Below are 19,800 nucleotides of genomic sequence, written 5' to 3'. Positions count from 1 at the left end.
TCTGTCTAACAAAAGGGAGAATCCACATTTTCCCAGGCCTGTCTGAGTAAAAAATGAGCAGGAACCCATCCATTGCCTAAACTTAGAATTTCTTTTACTGTCTTTGATTAGATCTTAGCCATCCTTTGTAAGTCTTTGAGAAAGATTTCCCGCATTGGTTGATTTTTGGATGAGGAAGTAGAAAAGGGAAAAAACCTTGGTCTTAATTCAATAGCAAATTGTTAAATGCAATAGAGAAATTATCATTTCTCTCAAAATCTAGGATCCTATGATTGATGTTTGATCATCTGGGATCTGGGATGAACTGAAGAAATGAAGAGGGAAGAAATACTAATAATGAAGAATAATAGGTTCAGCCAAGAGATAAAGGTCAACAGAACCCAGAATGAATCCAAGGATTAGGGGTACTTGCCTGAAGCTAACCTGCCCAGCAGGGATTATAATGATTTATGTTAATGACTTCATAACAAGAGTAAACAACTAAGGGGGACATCTGGATTACTGATGTTTGAATGACATTTGGGAAGGTGCTTTTAGGAAGAAGGAGGGCTATTAGTGTTTTGGGAATAGTAAGAAAATGGATGTAGTTTAATGAATATAAGGCTCCTTGACCTTTTTGTATTTAAGAAGAAAGCTCTTTTCCAGTCTCCTTTGCTGGTACAGCATTTATATCTTGACTCCTAACTATAAGTGCACCCCAGGCCTCTGTATTGGAACCTAGTACCTCTTTTGTGAGGTCTTGCCAAGTACTTTTCAGGGTTGCTCATCCACCTTTGGTGTCCATCTGATGCTCAACTCTCACCTGTGGCTCCAAGAAGCTGTAGCATGCACAGTGCTGGTAAAGAAGCTGATGCCACAGTAGATGGACTAAACCAGGTTGAGGGTAACCAACAGATCATAAGCCCAGTTTGTGGGGTGTCTATCCAAGCATGTAAAGATTTCCCTGGGTGGAATGGACAGATGAGAACAATTTGTTCCAAATGCCACAAAGGTGGCTAAAGCAGGCATTGTAGAGTGCTTAGAGCTTTGTCAGACATCAAAGAAGCCAAGGTCATCCAATTCATCCTGGGCCATTGACAGTTGTCCTGACTTTTGTCTTGCCACTGGACTTCGATGACTCAGGAAGAAAGTGTGAAGCTGACAACTTTGTGCAATTCTGCCTTACTTAAATCCAGTTCACTCACCAGTCAAGACATCACACTGTGATATCATCAGTTCTCTTCAAGAATGAAGGACAAACAGCAGCAGCTACCCTCTTATTCAATTTTCATCTCTATGCAGATGATTTCCAGACATGTATCCATTCCTATTCTCTTTCCTGAGCTTTGATTCTATATCAAGAATTGCTGGCACTTTTCTGTTGGATATATCATAAGCACCTGAAATTCAGCATATTTAACCAGAATGCATTATCTTTCCCCTCTAACTCCTTCCTCATTCTAAGTTTCTTATTTTTGTTGAGGGTACCACCATCTTTCCAGTCACCAAGGTTTGCAACAATGGAGTCATCTGTAACTTTTCACTTTCTTCAATTCCCCACAGTCAGCTACCAAGTCTTGTAGATTTTTACCTCCACATTTCTTGAGTGTGTCCCCTTCTGTCTACTCACACAGCCACCAGTGGGGTTCAAGCCTTCATCACCTCTCACATGGATTATTGCAACCAGCTTCTAACTGATGTTCTGCCACATTTCTCACCCCTCTCTAATCCATCCTCTACACACACAATTGACGAATTGATATTCCTACAGCACAAATCTGACCATGTCACTCTCCAGTTCAAAAACTACAGTGGTTTCTTGTTACCTTTAAGATAAAATAATAACTCCTTTGTTTGGCATTTAAAGTCTTTCATAATCTTGCCTCAACCTACCTTCCTGGTTTATTGCGTATCATTGTGTTCTAGCCAAAGGAGCAGACAGAGGGCACAGGGTGAGTTGAATATAAAGGGATGATATCTAAAAAAATCAAATCAAATTATCAAATTAAGGGATGAGAGAGGAACATATTGAGAGAGGGAAAAAGGGAGAGATAGAATGGGGTAAATTATCTCGCATAAAAGTGGCAAGAAAAAGCAGTTCTGTAGGAAGAGGGGGCAGGTGAGGGGGAATGAGTGAATGTTGCTCTCATCAGATTTGACCTGAGGAGGGAATACCATACATACTCAATTGGGTATCTTACCCCACAAAAAAGAAGGAGAAAGGAGATAAAAAGGGGGGACAATAGAAGGGAGGGCAGATAGGGGGAGGAGGTAATCAAAAACAAACACTTTCAAAAAGGGACAGGGTCAAGGGAAAAATTTGAATAAAGGCAGATAGGATAGGAAGGAGCAAAATATAGTTAGTCTTTCACAACATGAGTATTGTGGAAGGGTTTTGCATAATGATATGCATGTGACCTATGTTGAATTGCTTGCCTTCTTAGGGAGGGTGAGTGGGGAGGGGAGAGAGGAGAGAATTTGGAACTCAAAGTTTTAAAAGCAGATGTTCAAAAAAAAGTTTTTACAAGCAACTAGGAAATAAGATATACAGGCAATGGGGCATAGAAATCTATCTTACCCTACAAGAAAGTAAGGGAAAAGGGGATAGGGGCAAGTGGGGTGACAGAAGGGAAGGCTGACTGGGGAATGGGGCAATCAGAATATATGCCATCTTGGAATGGGGGGGAGGGTAGAAATGGGGAGAAAATTTGTAATTCAAACTCTTGTGGAAATCAATGCTGAAAACTAAAAATATTAGATGAATAAATAATAAAGAAAAAAAAAGAAAGTGGAGAGTGGGGGCAGCTAGGTGGTGCAGTGAGTAGAGCACTGGCCCTGGAGTCAGGAGGACCTGAGTTCAAATCTGGCATGACACACTTACTAGCTGTATGACCTTGGGCAAGTCACTTAGCCCCAATTGCCCTGCCTTCACCCCTGCAAAAGAAAAAAAGTGGAGACTGTTTTGATTTGATTAGCACCAAGCAAATTGCCTGGCATAGAAAATAATAAATACTTGTTAATTGATTGTTGAACTGTATGTTCACAGCAATTTATTTCTTCTGGAAGCATGCTTTTGGGGCAGAGAGAGAGAGAGAGATTTGGGGGAGATTATGACCTTGGCTCCTAAGCAGGAACAGGGACTTGAGAGTTGACTATGTAGAAAGAACAAAGGTTACAACCTAGGAACAGGCAGCATGCTGAGAGAGAAACTCTAGCAAGGCCTATCAGAAAATCTGGACTGAATTCATTCTGTGATATAGTTGGAACTTGAGTGGTAGCACCAACACCCTACAGTTCCTAGATGTTGAGATCTGGCTCATGGTACTAGATTCATCTGGATTTCTCTACTGCCTAGCAAAGCTACATTCACCTCTCCTGATTAACTGGGTGAGCCAGCTTTGATTTTGTACCTGTTGCTTTCAATTACATTCACATTTACCTACTATAAAACCTTGTATGCTAGCAGAAATGCTAAGCTGTATGTGTGTTATTTCAACTTTACAAATAGGGAGATAATATGGGAGAGAATGTTCCTTATTTTAGGGAAAGGAAAGGTTTGTTCAAAGGAAGATGTCCTGAGAAGACTTATATGAACTGATGTAAAGTGAAGTGAGCAGAACCAGGAGAACATAGTACACAGTAACAGCAATATTGTAAGGATAATCAACTGTGACTTAAGCTACTCTGATCAAGACAATGATCCAAGACAATTCCAGGTTTCCTCTATGTTACTCCCAACACTAGAAGATCTTGATGGAGAGAAAGTCAGGGAAGAAAATTCATAATCTTACTTAGGGCTAGATTTGCTCAAAATTGTTCCTTGAATGAATTAGCCTAGCTAAGTGAGGAAAGACTATTTATTAGCAGTAGGTTGGCTACTTGGAGATGAAGTGTTTGACCAGCAGCCTATGAAACAAATAAAAATACAAAATGGCCTTTAGGACTGTGCAGCCTCCTTACTCTTCTGCAATAATTTGTGTGGAATGACAGAAAAGGCAGCTAAGTAATGGATTTAAAAGTCAGGAAGTGTGTGTTCAAATTCTCCCTCAGACACTTAATAGATGTGTGACCTTGGGCAAATCTCTTAACCTCTGCTTCTCTCTGCTCCTTCTAATGGAGGTGATAATATCACCTCCCTTACAGTGTTGTTCAGTTAGTCGATAAACATTTTTTAATATAAGTAATTAATTAATTTTTAATTTTCAACATTCGCTTCCGTAAGATTTTGAGTTTTGAATTTTCTCCGCCACCCTCAACTCTCCTTTCCCCAAGATAGTGTGCAGTCTGATATAGGCCCTACCTATTCATTCATATTAAACATATTTTCACCCTAGTCATGATTTAAAGAAGAATTACAACTAATGAGAGGAACCATGAGAGAGAAGAAACAAAACAAAACAAAAGGAGAGCAAATAGTCTGCTTCCATCTGCATTCAGACTCCAGAGTTCTTTCTCTGGATGTGGATAGCATTTTCCATTGCGAGTCTTTTGGAATTGTCTAATATCCGTGTATTGCCGAGAAGAGCTAAATCTATTGAGGTCAGTCATCAAACAATGTGGCTGTTACTGTGTACAATGTTCTCCTGGTTCTTCTCATTTCACTCAGCATCAGTTCATATAAGTCTTTCCAGGTTTTTCTGAAGTCCACCTGCTCATTATTTCTTATAGCACAATAGTATTCCATTACATTCATATTGTTGGTTGTTGTCCTTTGTTCTCAAAGCAGACCAAAATGACATCGCTATGCCAGAGTCAAGTTTCAGCGTGTCCAACTGTGGCTGATCAGACCAATATGAACTTGGAATGCTCTAGCACAGTTTGAGCATACCACAACTTGTTCAGCCATTCCCCAGTTGATGGATATCCCCTCAATTTCCAATTCTTTGCCACCACAGAAAGAGCTGCTATAAACACTTTTGTACATGTGTGTCCTTTTCCTGTTTTCATGATGTCTTTGGGATATAGACCTAGAAGTGATATTGCTGGGTCAAAGGGTATGCACAATTTTATCTATGATGCCTTTTAGCAGAGTGTAGTTTCCTTCCTTATCTCTTTTAATTAGACCTATTTTTGATTTTGCTTTGTCTGAGATCAGGATTGCTACCCTTGTTTTTTTTTTTACTTCATCTGAAGTATAATATATTCTGCTCTAGCTTTTTACCTTTTCTCTGTTTGTATCCCTCTGCCTCAAATGTGTTTCCTGTAAACAACATGTTGTAGGATTATCGTTTCATCTTTCTATCATATTTCCCCCCATTTATGCTTTTCTTTCTCATTGTCCCCTTTCCCTCCTCACTAGAATTTTGCTTTTGACCACCACCTCCCTCAGTTTGCCCTCCCTTCTATCAGCCCCTCTCCCTTTTCTTTCTCCTTTTCCCTTCTACTTCCTATAGGGTAAGTTAGATTTCTATATGTAACTGACTATGTTATTTCCTCTTTCAACCAAATCTGATGAGAGTAAGGTTCAAATAATGCTCATCTCCCTCCTTTCTTTCCCTCTACTGTAATAGGGTTTTTGTGCCTTTTCATGTGATGTAATTTACCGTAGTCTGCCTCCTCCTTTCCTCTTCTCCCAGTACAATCCCTTTTCACCACTTAGATTTTTTTATCATCACATCAAAGTCATGTTATACCCACATCCTCTGTTTATATATACCTCTTTTAAATGGTGTAATAACAATACAGTTCTCAAGAGTTACAAGTGTCATCTTCCCTTGTAAGGATGTAAACAGTTTGCCCTTATTAATAACATGTTGTTCTTGTTTTCTTTCCTGTTTACCCTTTTATACCTCTCTTGAGTCTTATATTTGAAGATCAAATTTTCTGTTGAGCTCTGGTCTTTTCTTCAGGAATATTTGGAAGTCCCCGATTTCATTGAATATCCATCTCCTCCCCTGAAACTTTATGCTCAATTTTGCTGGGTAGTTGATCCTTGGTTGTAATCCAAGCTCCTTTGCCTTATGGAATATCATATTCCATACCAGCCAGTCTTTTAATGTAGAACCTGCAAGGTCCTGCATAATCCTGACTGTGACTTCATGATATTTAAATTGGTTTTTTTTCTGGTTGCTTGCAGTGTTTTCTCTTTGACCTGGTAATTTTGGAATTTGGCTACAATATTCCTCGGCATTTTCAATTTGGAATCTCTTTCAGGAGGTGATTGGTGGATTCTTTCAATGACTATTTTACCTTCTGGTTCTAGGACCTCAGGACAATTTTCTTTGATGATTTCCTGAAAGATGCTGTCCAGGTTCTTTTTTTCATCATGGTTTTCAGGTAGACTAATAATTTTTAAATTGTCTGGATCTATTTTCCAGGTCGGTTGTTTTACCAATGAGGTATTTTACATTTTCTTCTATTTTTTCATTCTTTTGTTTCTGTTTGATAGATTCTTGATGCCTCATAGAGTCATTAGCTTCCACGTGCCCAATTCTAATTTTTAACAAATTGTTTTCTTCTATTAGATTTTGTATCTCCTTTTCCATTTGGCCCATTTTACTTTTTAAAGAAAGTTTTCAAAATTAATTTATTTATTTTTAGTTTTCAACATTTACTTCCATAAGTTTTAAATTTTCTCCCCCTCCCTCCCCCTCCGTCCCCAAGATGGCATGCAATCTGATATGGGCTCTATACATACATTCCTATTAAACACATTTTCACATTAGTCATGTTGCATAGAAGACTTATAATGAATAAGAGAAACCATGGGAAAGAAAACAAAAACAAATAAAATAGTCTACTTCACTCTGCATTCCAACTCCATGGTTCTTTTTCTGGATGTGGATGGCATTTTCCATCATGAGTCCTTTGGAATTGTTTTAGATCCTTGAGAAAGGATGAGTCTATCAAAATCAGTCATTGCGCGTTATGACTGTTACTATGTATCATGTCCTCCTGGTTCTGCTCACTTCACTCAGCATTAGTTCATATAAGTCTTTCCAGATTTTTCTGAAGTCTGCCTGTTCATCATTTCTTATAGCACAATAGTATTCCATTACATTTATATACCACAAGTTGTTCAGCCATTCCCCAATTGATGGGCATCCCCTTAATTTCCAGTTTTTTGCCACCACAAAAAGAGCTGCTATAAAATTTGTACATGTGGGTCATTTTCCCATTTGTATGATCTCTTTGGGATACAGCCCTAGAAGTGGTATTGGCCCATTTTACTTTTTAAGGAGTTCTTCTCTTTAGTGAGTTTTTGTGCCTCCTTTTCCATTTGACCAATTCTACTTTTTAAGGACTTGATTTCTAAAGTCAGTTTTTGTCCTGCCTTTTCCAAGCTATTGACTCTTTCTTGCATACCTCTGTTCGATTAAGCTAGGTTAGGTTCGGATTCGGCTTCATGCTGGAAATAAGGCACACTACCAACAAGACAAAGTTTTTTTATTGAAAGACAGGGGAAATACTCTATTAACCCCACAACGACGTTATTTAACAATTCCTACTACACAGTTAATGCAGTGACAAAGACAGAGACACAGACACACAGAGGCAACACCTGTTCAGAGGAACACCACCACTCAAGGTTTCTCCAAGCTGGGGAATGCCTCTCTTTTGTACAAACGCAGCGACGATGACAAAGGACACACACACAACATACAACATACACTTCATGTTCAGCATGTTCCCAAGGCTTTTTCTAAGCTGGAGAACCCCATTTTTTACAGCCACCTTGGTTTGTCTGAACTCAGTCCCAGGCAAAGCATCTTTTCTGTGGGTGAGGTTCCAATGTGACTGTCCCATGTGGTGACTTCTACAGGACCCCGAACAAAGAAAGTTTTTCCCACCAGAGAGGGGAGCCACTCTCCTCCTGCCTCATTCCTAAGAACTGGCCAGGTTAAAGTATCTCCAGTGGGAGAGGAGTTATTTCCTATCCCTTGTCTTAAGAGTTTCCTGTTCTTTGTTCAGGCCTGTCAGTCTCCAAGCAGGAGAGTCCAAAGCTTTGGGAAAGGGGGCAGGGAGCTTGACACATACATGCTGGGCTTACACTGTAATATGAAGGATCTTCTCTAATGATTTATCATTCAACCTCTTATTTCTTTTTCCCAATTTTTCTTCTATCTCTTCTTTTAAAATGCTTCTTGAGCTCTTTCAAGAAGGCTTTTTGGTCTTGAGACCAGTTAATATTCCCCTTTGAGGTTTTGGATGTGGGTATATTGACAATGTTGTTCTCTTCTGAATTTTGCCTTGATCTTCCCTGTCCCCATAATAAGAATCTATGATCATTGTCCATTTCTGCTTTTTGCTTATGGTGTTTGCCTAATTCCTGCCTTTTAGAATTGAGCTGTCCTTCTGGAGTGCAGCGGGCACTAACCCAGCTTCTTGTGCTAGGAACCTGGGACCTGGTCACTGGCTTTGTGTGCTGGGGGCCTCAGGTGCTGGCAGCTGGAAGCTGTTGGGGTCTGGCTGCTCCCCTGTTGCTCATCTGGGTTCAGCAACATTGGAGCTCTTAGGGTGGGGGGGGGGGACTCTAGCCCCTGGGAGACACCTGTTCACCTGGGCCTTGCACTCAAATGTTTGGCTTCTGCTCACTTGGGCCTTGCACTTGAATGTTTGGCTGCTGGAGGATGTCTGCCAACCTCGAGCTGAGCCTGCTGGAGTTGTGCTGAAGCACCAGGAAATTTGGCTGCAGGAGAATGCTGGCACACATGACGGTTTTCTGAGCTGGTGTCTACCAGTTCCGTTGCCTGCGCTGAGGCACTGGGCAGGGTGGGGGAGGTGTCCTGGTGTTGGCACTTGCCTATTCCAACACCCTGGGCCTCAGGATCTCCCCCTGGTTCGCTGAAGTGGGACTTGCCACTGGCTTGCTGGGATGCCTCCCATCCTCTACTGCTCCCCCTCCTCCGGAGTGAGACAGGCCTTTCCTGTTAATCCCCCAAGCTTCTTGTGCTATAAGACTACTGCCCTGTCTTTCTGCTGGCTCAGCTGTTCCAGGGTGTTTCCTGAGGTGATATTATCTGGGCTTTCAGAGGTCAATAAGGGAGGATGAGAGCAGCTTACTTCTTACTTTGCCATCCTGGCTCTCACAAGTGGAATTCTCCAATAAACATTTATTAAGCATTTACTACGTGCTAAGCATTGTGCTAAACACTGGAGATACAAAGAAGGGCAAAAGACAGACCCTGTCCTCCAGGAGCTCAGGATCTAATGGAAGAGATAACATGCAAATAACTATGTACAAACAAGATATATACAGGTTAAATTGGAGATAATCAACTACAAGAAGAATGCTGTGAAGATGAAATGAGAGAACATATACAAAGTACTTTGAGAGTTTTAAATGCTAGCTATTAGCATTATTATTATTACCATTACTTCTACTACCATCTTTATTATTCCTCCAGTGGTGAAGATTGCATCCCAGTTCCTACTTATCCTTTGAGATTCTTGCCTATATCCTTCCTGAAATCTCTAGAGGATCTAAGCAATACCCTGGAAACCTATTCTCTGATTTGGCACATCTTAGAGATCTCATATCTGTTGAAGTTCCCATTGGGGGAAAAATGGAAATTCCACATAGCAAAGAAAAGCTTACAAATAGGGAGAAAACAAAGGAGAGAGCATTCCCTAAAGGAATTAGATCTTGGTTTTTTTCTATTAAACTGGCATGTTCAAACGTGTTGTGTGAGAGGCTGGGGGAAAATACTTTCTTAGGAAACGCAGATAATGCTAAATTACTGCTTTCATACTTAGACAATATAGTGAGAACTGAGATATATCTTACCTTTATGTCTCCCATTTTGAAATATGCTTGCCTAAAGGAAAATGCTCCTTGGAAGGGGGATAGGGTTTGAAGGAGATCTCACCGTATTTTTGGAATCAGGAGACCCGGGTTTTTACCCCAGCTCTGACATTTGATAGCTGTGTGACTATGGAGAAGTCTTTTAATCTCTCTGAGCCTTAGTACTTTCATCAGTAAATTGGGATTAATACAAGTTGCACTTATTTTCTTTGAAGGGTTCTTGTTAATAAAGTGTTTTTTCATAACTTAAAGTTCTACATAAATAGAAGTTGTTATTATTTCCATTGAGATGAAATTTCTTTTTTAGGTGAAGAAATGCAATGAGGTATTAGTCACTGACTCTCACTAAAAATCAAAAGATATAAACAATCTGATTTTATTCTTCATTAATGCAGAAGACAGAAGCAGCAGTGGTTCTCAAATTGTGGTCTTCTTATTCCTGGTGGTCCCTGAGACTCTTTCAGGGGTTCTGTGATGTCTAAAGTATTTTTATAATAATACTAAGATGTTATTTTCCCATTAAAATATACCTCCCTTTGCCAACTACTTATCTCTGTGAGGCCAGATTTTCTTCAACCAAAACAACATATTGCAACAGACTGAATTCAAAAGCAAATATGAGAATCCAGCTGTCTTTCTATTAAGTTAACGAGAATTGCAAAAATATGTAAAACAATGTCATTTTCTCTAAATTTTTGTTTAGAAAATATAGTCTTTTCATAAATATATTATTTATATTAACATTTAATGGAATTATTCCAAGTGAATTAATAAATATTTTTAAATGTATCAGTTTTATTTTCTAATATGGTACATATTGGTAGGAGCACCAGTCTTGGAGTCAGGAAGACATCTTCCTGAGTTCAAACATGACCTCTGACACTAGCTATGTGATCCTGGGCAAATCACTTGACACTGTTTGCCTCAGTTTCCGCATCTGTAAAATGAGCTGAAGAAGGAAATGGCAAATCACTCCAGTAACTTTGCCAAGAAAATCCCAAATGAAGTCATGAAGAGTTGGATACAGCTGAACAACAAAAACAACAAAATATTGATAAATGTAACTTATGTAAATAAAAAATCTTTGGAGACGTCAACAATTTTTAAGAGTTTAAAGTAGTCTTGAGACCCATAAGTTTGAGAACTGTTCATACACTGCATAGTAGATAGTGGGGCCAGCCTTGAAGTCAGGGAGATTTTCTAATCCTTCATCTGACATATACAAGCTATGTGACCATGGGCAAATCGTTTAATGTCTCAGTGCCTTCAAACGACTTTTAAAAAATTGTTTTATTTTCAGTGGACAAGCATTTATTTTCTTTCCTTCTCACCTCTCTGACTGACATGATTTAAAAAAAAGAGAGAAAAGTCAAAGTTAGGCAGAACTTTAAGATTATAAATGAGTTATTAGTCTGTATCACTGAAATTCCTGATGGAATAAACCACAGACAGGCACCAATATAACACTAATAATAATAGAGAAGAGCCAAAGAATGTAACAGTTTTTATAATCTTTTTTTTTTAGGCAGTGTGGTTTAGTGTGGAAAAAACACTGAATTTGGCATCAGTACACCTGGGTACAAAGCCTAGGTCTTACATTTACTAGCTGGAACACCAAAGGCTTGACTTCTCTGAGCCTTATTTTCCTCATCTATAAATGGGGATAATAATGCTTGCATTAAATATCTCACAGGGTTGTGGGATTAGTTTCTCTTTCCCTTTCTTTCGGCCCCTCTTGTCTCTGGTGTTCACTGGAAGAGACTGAGAGGCAAAGGATACCTTTCTTGGCTATCAGAAACTTGAATTTAAGGTAAAAAATTCTCACACTCAAGTTCAGAGAAAAGAGGGCAGAATGGTAGCAGGGTCTGCTTTAGCCCACCTGAATCCATTCTCCTGCACCAAACAGCAAAGATGCTATAACAGGAAGTATTTGAAAGTCACTTCTAGTGATACCACAACAAATAGAAAAGCACCATCTTCAGACTGGCATGAATGGAGGGGCGGAAAAATCAGTTGTTAAGCCCAGAATACTGTGGGCAACATGGGATCATAGGATTACAGATTTAGAGCCAGATGGGATCTCAGAAGTCCTCAGAAGAGGTTGTGACTTTCCTAAGTTGATGTAATTAATAAGTAGCAGAGTAAGGTTTTGGATCCAGGCTTTCTGACTCCACTGTAGCACTCTGTCTCACTCACTCACTCAGGTTCGCTAATTTCTAAATTAGAAAGGTTTTTACAGATCCTCACATTCAAGACATCTGCTGTTCTAGTGTAGGTGGTGGAATCTAGACAACTTGGACAATGTCCTTAAACTCTGAGGATCAGAGTGTGCCACATGCGCTGATCAAGTGCCACCTGGGTCTAAAATAACTGATATTTTTTATGGTGCTTTGAAGGTTTTATTTTTATTCTCACAATAACCCTGGGAGGTTGTGCTATTATTATCCCCATTTGAGGGATGAGGCAACTGAGGCAGACAGAGGTTAATTGATGCCCAGAGTCACCCTGCTGGGAAGAAAATGAAACTCCCTTTGAACTCAGGTCTTCCTGACTCCAGGTCTATCATTTTATCAGGGTACTACCTAGTTGCCTCTAGGATTAGAAGAAGCTGTGAGTAGTCATGCAGATGTTCTATTATGTATTGTCTTATCCCTTTTATTGGTTTTTTATTTTATTTTAACCAAACTTTTTATTGGGCAAAAAGGAAAAAATGAATGCAGTCTGTCTGTTTGAATGGGTGGCTGACTCCATTACGCTAAGATCTTGTGACTAGGGCTCAGTAAAAGCAGTAGATTGGAAAAGAACAGGGTTTTCCTATAGCTTGGAGTTCATAGCTATCTGACTGATGCTAGGTTACAGAGATGAGCATGACCACATGGAGAAAGGTAGATTTGGGTGACAAAATGTAGTCCATTTTCTGAGAACCACAGAAAGGCTGCCACTTCCACAATGCTCCCCTCTAGAGCAGGTAGTATGTATAAGTGCCAGAGGACCCAGTCTTTCAGTGAATAAGATCAGACTAGGGGTTAGCAATGCCACCTAATGGTTAAATGAGGAAAACACTCTAAACACTAGTACCCCTATGGAAATGTGAATTGTGACCTAATTTCTCTTTTTAATTAAAACTACAATTAAACAGGCATGCTCAGACATTAGCAGATAGTCAATAAATCCTAACTTATTTTTATTAGTTCAATATAAATGGCAAGTGTACAAGATTTTAATAACATAAAATAATAATATTCTATGGTTTAATGCAGTGAGAATTGAGTAAAATTTTTTTTATCTTAATTTCCTTATGTGAACATAGCCGGAACTGATAAAACATAAATCAGTTGCATAAAAATTCTCAATTAGATCGAAGTAAAATTGGAATCCATTTAAAAGTAACTTTATTATAGCCATTAACTTTGTGTCTAGTCAGTAGGTACAAAACAAAGCCTTTGAAGAAAAAAAATATACACACATATATATGCATGTGTGTGTATAATTGAACTATAACAGGCATTTGTCCTGTTCTTTCACTTATACAAAAGAAGACAAAATATTCACTCAACAAATGTCATGAGTCTCTGAGTGATATTTATTGTTAAATGGATTAAAATGTAAAAAAATTGTTATGAAGCAATATGAAATAAATAAAAAGTATTATTTAAAATCATTCAACAAGCAATTTAACAGAAAGTCGAATGTGTATAATACTTTGTTCTTTGAATTAAAACATCTTTTTTTTCTTCTATTACAGAACTGGACAATCTACTTCAATACTTTAGCTTTCTGAAAAATAAAAAGAAACTTTTAGGTTCTGATATGAGTACACACACAAACACACGTATAACCTAGGGGTTCTTCCTATACTCTTCATACCAGTATTCCTACTACCCCTCTCCCAACCTAACCCAATCCAGTTACTCCTCCCTAATTTTTTTTATCATACTGAATAAAGGACAGATTAGCCCAGAGCACCAGACATTTGTTCCAGTAGTTTGGTGTCATTTTTCAAGGCTGGAAGCATATTTGAATATAAGTGAAAAAATTCTCTTCATTCCATGCAAATACTTGCTGGCCATACCAACACAGGGCTATATAAGCCTTTTCTTTCCCTGTGCAATGATGGGAGAGTAAAAGAGGGTTTTCAATAGAGGTTCCAGAATGTGGCAAATGGAAAGAAGTAACCTTAATTTGCTATCATTTCTGAAGAAACATTCAGTTGTGATTTCAATGAGAATTTTATTTATTTTGTATCATTCTCTCATTTTGCAATTGAGTAGTCAGTCATCATTATTATAGGTTACATAAACATGTAACTACTTATATTATCACACTGTACCTCCATGGAAAAATACACAGGTCTTTATACATTCATCTTCACTGTTAAAGCGATTTGCATTTCCATTACAGCCACCATACCAAAATTGAGCACAAGCATTTGCTTTCTTATCATAGTACCATTTTATAACATATACACGGCAGGATCCTTGATCTAAGTTTAACTGACATTGGGGATTCCATGTATTTTCTAAAACAAAAAGAAACAAAAAAACAAAAAAGGGAATGGGGAATTGACCTGTTAATAATCGCATAGCATTAAAGACATTTTTGTTATATATTTAATGCTTATGAACAGAATGAAACAATCAAATATATAAGGTATAAAATCCTACAGAAATCCTTAGCATTTTACATAGTAGAAGTAAATAAAAATGCATTTGTTCTATGTTCACTTTCTGGATTTCTCCCATGTTTGGTTTTGTTTTCAGTAGGAGATGATCCACATTGGTGGAGGGAACTTTCTCACTGGGTTTCCTGCACCAATAAAATCACAGCTCTGGACAAAATTAAAAATTCCCATGACATTAATGTACCATTCTCCAATTGTTGGGTGTTTAATTTTTTTCCGGTTGTTGTTGTTTGCTATTATAAATAAGGCAAATGTCCTTTTTTTCGTACAAGTTCTTTTTTTCATTTTTTTAGGATAAAATCTTAAAATGGAATTATTTAGTCAAAAGTTATGCTCAATTTATGCTTACACATTGCCATATTATTTTTGAAAATGTTGGCACAAGTCTGCAGTCCGACCAAAAATGCATTAAGAATGACTTTCCTTGGAGCATTAACATTCAATTTCATAATTTTTTTTCTATTTTTGTTATTTTAGTGGGTGGAAGGTGGTATGTGAAGACTGTCTTAATTTGCATTAAGTAATTTAAGGATCATTTCCCAAGGCTGCCAACAATCCCTAAAAAACCCCAAACCCAAAAAATCCTTTCCCCCCAATTAAGAAGCATTTATTTTTTTTTCCTCTTCCCTACCCCCCAAATTGAAAAGAAAACAAAAACACAGCCCTTTAAACAAATATTCACAGTTAAGCAAAACAGATTCCTTCATTGGCTATGTCCAAAAATGCACGTCTCATTTTGTATCTTCAAGAGGTAAGTATCATCCTTCATCATCAGCCCTCTGGAATCGTGGTTGATCATTACATTGATTTTTTTAGTGCAATACCTTCACTTTATTTATTTTTAGAGTTTTATATTTAAATTAAAAATTTTCATCTAACAAAAATTCACCACTTCCTCTCACTTTCTTCCCCCTCCCAGTTGAAAAAGAAAAACAAAACCCTTGTAATAAACATGCATACTCAAGGAAAACAAATTTCCTCATTGGAGATAAAAATGCATATACATATATATATATGCATATATATAAACATACATACATATATACACACACATACAGACATACATGTATTTGTATATATTCATATCCATATCCATGCATATATATATCTCTATATATTCATTTCAGTCTGCTCCCTGAGTCCATCAACTTCCTGGTAGGAGGTGGGTATGCCTGACAAAGTGTTTTCCTCAATTCCTTACTCTCTCATGCCCCATATCCAATCTATAGCTAAGTCCTGTCCATTCTACCTTCACAACATCTCTCATAGAGACTTTCTTCTCTCTTCTAACGTTGCCATCATCCTGGTGCATCCATCACTTCACACCTGTATTACTGCAATAGCCTGTTGGTTGACCTCCTTGTCTCAAGACTCCTCTCTCCCATACATCTTCCACTCAGCTGCCAAAGCCATCCTCCTAAAGCATAGGTCTGACTATGCTACCTACCCTACTCAATAAAATGCAGTGTCTCTTCCTCACCTGCAGGATCCAGTATAAAATTCTCTGGCTTTTAAAGCCTTTCACAACTTGACTCCTGCCTACCTTTCCAGACGCCTTGCATCTTAATCCCCTCAATTTACTCTGAGATACAGAGACACTAGCTTCTTTGTTCCTCACACAAAACAATCCATTTCCTGACTCTGGGCATTTGTTTGTACAGCCACTACATTCACTGATGCCAAGAGCAGGTGAAGAGTTTTTTTTTGGCCAAGAAATTCATCACCCTGCAGACAACTTGGTGGCTGGTCTCTCTGACCTTAGCTAGTCTGGTTATTAGAAGGTAGACAGAGTTTGTCAAAAATCCCCTTCATTGAACTCAAAGGTTTCTGTCTGGGGAAAATGGACCACACCCTGCCAGCACCAGATCAAACTGTTTAGGTCTTTTTTTTTTTGCATGGGCCCAAAACCAGCCCTCCAACTGAAATCTTAGCCTGAGAAATTTTAACAGTAATGGCTTATAATAAGCACACTTTAAGTTACCTAGTAACTTTATGTGTATTTCTTAGAATTATTAATGGAAGATTAAATACATGTCTATTGTGAAACTTGGTAACATCAACTCAGAAAAATAAATTCTCTTGTCACATCATTAAAAAAAGTCCCCTTCATTCATTAATACATTAATAGTCCCTTTGTGGAAGACATATGTAAAGTTGTCTATAAGAGATATGTATATGTATATATCTCATATAATAAAATAATAATAGTCCCTCAAAACCCAGCCCATCATCTATGTAATGGGGGAAATGGAACAAAGGCCAAGTATGAGAATGGCAGCCAGGGTAATATCCAGCAGGACCTTCGTATGTCCTAAAGTTATTATAGCATCTGTGAAGGCCTGGAAGGAACCCTGACATGCTGATAAATAAGGTTCTGGCAATACCATGGATTGGTTTAGCACCACAGTGACTGTGATCAGTCATATGAATTTAAGAACTAGATAGGACAGCATAAGATTGTAGACTGCCCCTGCTTGAAAACATCAAGACAATTAGTTTGACACAGCAGACAGCAAAGTGAAAATAGCACTCTTTGGTACTGGTACCAAAAGAAGGTTAGATACATGAGGATAAGTGAGGAATACCAATCTCTCTTCTGCTGGAAATGCAGGGAAGTGATAGAGATTCAAACATGATTGTAGACTGGAAATATCTATGGAGTTATGGAATACCTAGCAAGATTGACCTGGAGACTATAATTATACATTTGCTTTCTTTCATAGACCAACAGACCACAAATCCCCATAGCATAAATGTGACTTCAAAATGTCCTGGAAAACTCAACCAACACTAGAACAAGACCATTATCATAGAACAAGCCATTGCCCACAATCATCTAGACATAGCACTGATTCATGAAAACTTAAGAACAATATCATCAATAGGTGTCACCATCTCAAATATTTACTATCTCCAAGCTACATGGAATGAAAAACTTTCAAAGTATAGACATCTGTATGAGAAGATCCAAATCTTGTGGGAACAGAATGAGATACACATCATCCCTATTGTCTTGCCTCCTACTGGAGCTCTTCTGAGGATGCTTTCAGTGAGCTACAGAAGATGAACTTACACCTCTAATACTTTTATTCGATTACAAAAAGCAGCAATATTAGCCAACTATACAACAGTACCTAGAACACTGAATAAGAAACAATAATAGCAGGATCGGGACTTGCCACAGGATCATTTCTATCTTAACTGCATCAAAAAAGTGATCTAGATAATAACAATAATAGCTGACACTTATAACACTTTAATATTTGCAAACTTTTAATGGTTACATTAAACTAATATTTAATGTAATCTGATTACATACATGGTTACCAATGACCTAACTATGAAATTCACTAGCTTTTTCTCAATCCTTATTCTTTAGCTCTCTAAAATTTTTGATACTATGTACCATTCTTTCCTCTTGGGTACTCTCTTTTTCCTTGGATTCTGTATTACTAGTCTCTCTCTCTCTCTCTCTCTCTCTCTCTCTCTTTTCTCCTGTATTCCTCTGACCATCCTTTATAATCTTTGCTAGTTCTTCATTTTCTTCCTGCCTCCCCTATGGCAGGACTATTCCTGGACTACTCTCTTCTTTTTCTACACTTTCTCCCTATGTACTCATCACTTCTCATGAATCCAATTATCATCTTTATGTTGATGACTACTACATCTATATATTTAGTCCCAGTCTCTTTCCCAGACTCTAGTTCTATATTGCCAATTATCTGCTTAACATTTCCACCTGGATTTCATGGAAGGCATCTCAAATTCAACACGTTCAAAACAGAACTCATTTTCTCTCCCTTTTCCTAACTTATCCCTTCTCAGACTTTCTTATTACTTTTGAGAAACTCATCATCCTTCTTGTGACCCAGGTTTGGAAACTGGTTCCTTGATTCTTCCTTTTTCCTCACCTCTAATGTCCAATAACTTTCCTTGTCTTGTCGAGTCTTTCTCTACAAACTTCCTCACATCCTCCCCTATCTCTCCACTCTTACTACCATTACTCTAGTAGAGAGCCTCATAATGTTTAATCAGGGCAATTGTTAATAATCTCCTAGTTAGACTCTTCGCTACCAGTCCCTCTTCTTTCCACTCCATCCTTCGTATAGCTGCTAAATTTATATTCCTAAAACACAGATCTGACCATATCCATGTGCTACTTAAAAACCTCTAAAAGGCTCCCTAGTGCCCATATTACAAAGTATAGACTCTTCTGCCTAATATTTAAAGTCCTCCACAATTTCTCCTATGACCCTTTTCAGTTATATTTCCTGTCACCCCTTTCATGTACTCATCATCATTCCCATCAAACTGACCTCCAGATTGTTTCCCATATATATTTCTTGCCTCAAGGACTTTACACAGATGATTAATTCCCTTCCTTCTTCCCTTCCCATAACTGTGCACTCTGCCACCTTATTTTCACCTTTTAGAATACTTACCTTCCCTCAAGCACAGCTCAGATGTCTCTCTCAGTAGCATGTAAATACCAAGAGTGTAGGGAATGTTTAATTTTACTTTTATGTCCCCAGCACCCATCACAGTCCCTTGCACCTAGTAGGTGCTTAATAAATGCTTATCAAATTGAATGAATTCATGATCAACTGTCTAATACCTTGCAGATTCACTGAAGATATAGGTAGCTGTTTTACTTTCTTATGTTTTTCTTCATAGTCTTCATATAGTAATACCAGTGATTCTTTGTTCTGTAAAAAAAAAATGCAGTCCATAAAGGATTATGGTTAGATTGATTCTTGGTTGGAACTCTGGGAACCTCCTCCTCTCCTTCCAACTTTCTGCTATCTTTTGAGCCTTTCATTGTGGAACCATTCATGATATGATCATGGTCCTTTAATCAATTAACACATATTTATCAAATCTTCACTATATTTAACACACTGAGCTTCAGGAAGACTATATGTACACGGAAATAAGTATTCAAATGAAGCTTAAATATTCTGGCAATCATTCTGACATTCAGAAACAGCCTGATATTTTGTGTCTCATAAACAAAACATGAGTTTATTTTTCACTTTTTAGATATCTGGCATCCATATTTGGCATAACTAAATTCTAGAAGCCCTAAGTACTCATCCATAATTGGCTAAATCAGAGTGAGTAGCAGGACACACAAATCTGCGCATGTAATCTAATTAGAGTTTATCTCTAGGTCCTGATATAGGAAGCTAAATATCAGCCTTGTGGAATTAGAATTTAAGTCCCAAGGGATGTATGGATTATTATGAGAGCCAACAGTAGAACGAGTACTAGATTTGGAGTCAGGGGATCTAGTATAAAATTTTGCTTCTTAGTACTTGTGTGATGTTGGGCAAGTCACTGCACAGCTTGAGATTTAGATACCTCAACTATATAATAAGAATATTAGACAAGGTGA

The 19,800-nt window shown here is 38.0% G+C and overlaps 1 protein-coding gene across 1 annotated transcript in view; it reads right to left on the bottom strand.

The window, feature by feature from the left end:
• Positions 1-14,043: 14,043 nt before the first annotated feature.
• The window catches only part of LOC118836918 (collagen alpha-1(XXVIII) chain-like), a 38,196-nt gene continuing 32,439 nt past the window's right edge, over positions 14,044-19,800 (bottom strand). Inside the window, exons 6-7 of the mRNA XM_036744019.1 lie at positions 19,021-19,111; positions 14,044-14,243 (exon numbers count right to left, since the gene is read on the bottom strand). Of these exons, the coding sequence (XP_036599914.1) occupies positions 14,044-14,243; positions 19,021-19,111 (291 nt within the window). The remainder of the gene's footprint in view (positions 14,244-19,020; positions 19,112-19,800) is intronic.

The sequence above is a fragment of the Trichosurus vulpecula genome, chromosome 2 (assembly GCF_011100635.1).
Source record: "Trichosurus vulpecula isolate mTriVul1 chromosome 2, mTriVul1.pri, whole genome shotgun sequence".
In the NCBI taxonomy this organism is placed as follows: Eukaryota; Metazoa; Chordata; class Mammalia; order Diprotodontia; family Phalangeridae; genus Trichosurus; species Trichosurus vulpecula.
Note: the sequence above shows the minus strand (reverse complement) of the source record. Positions and strands in the feature narration are given on the sequence as shown.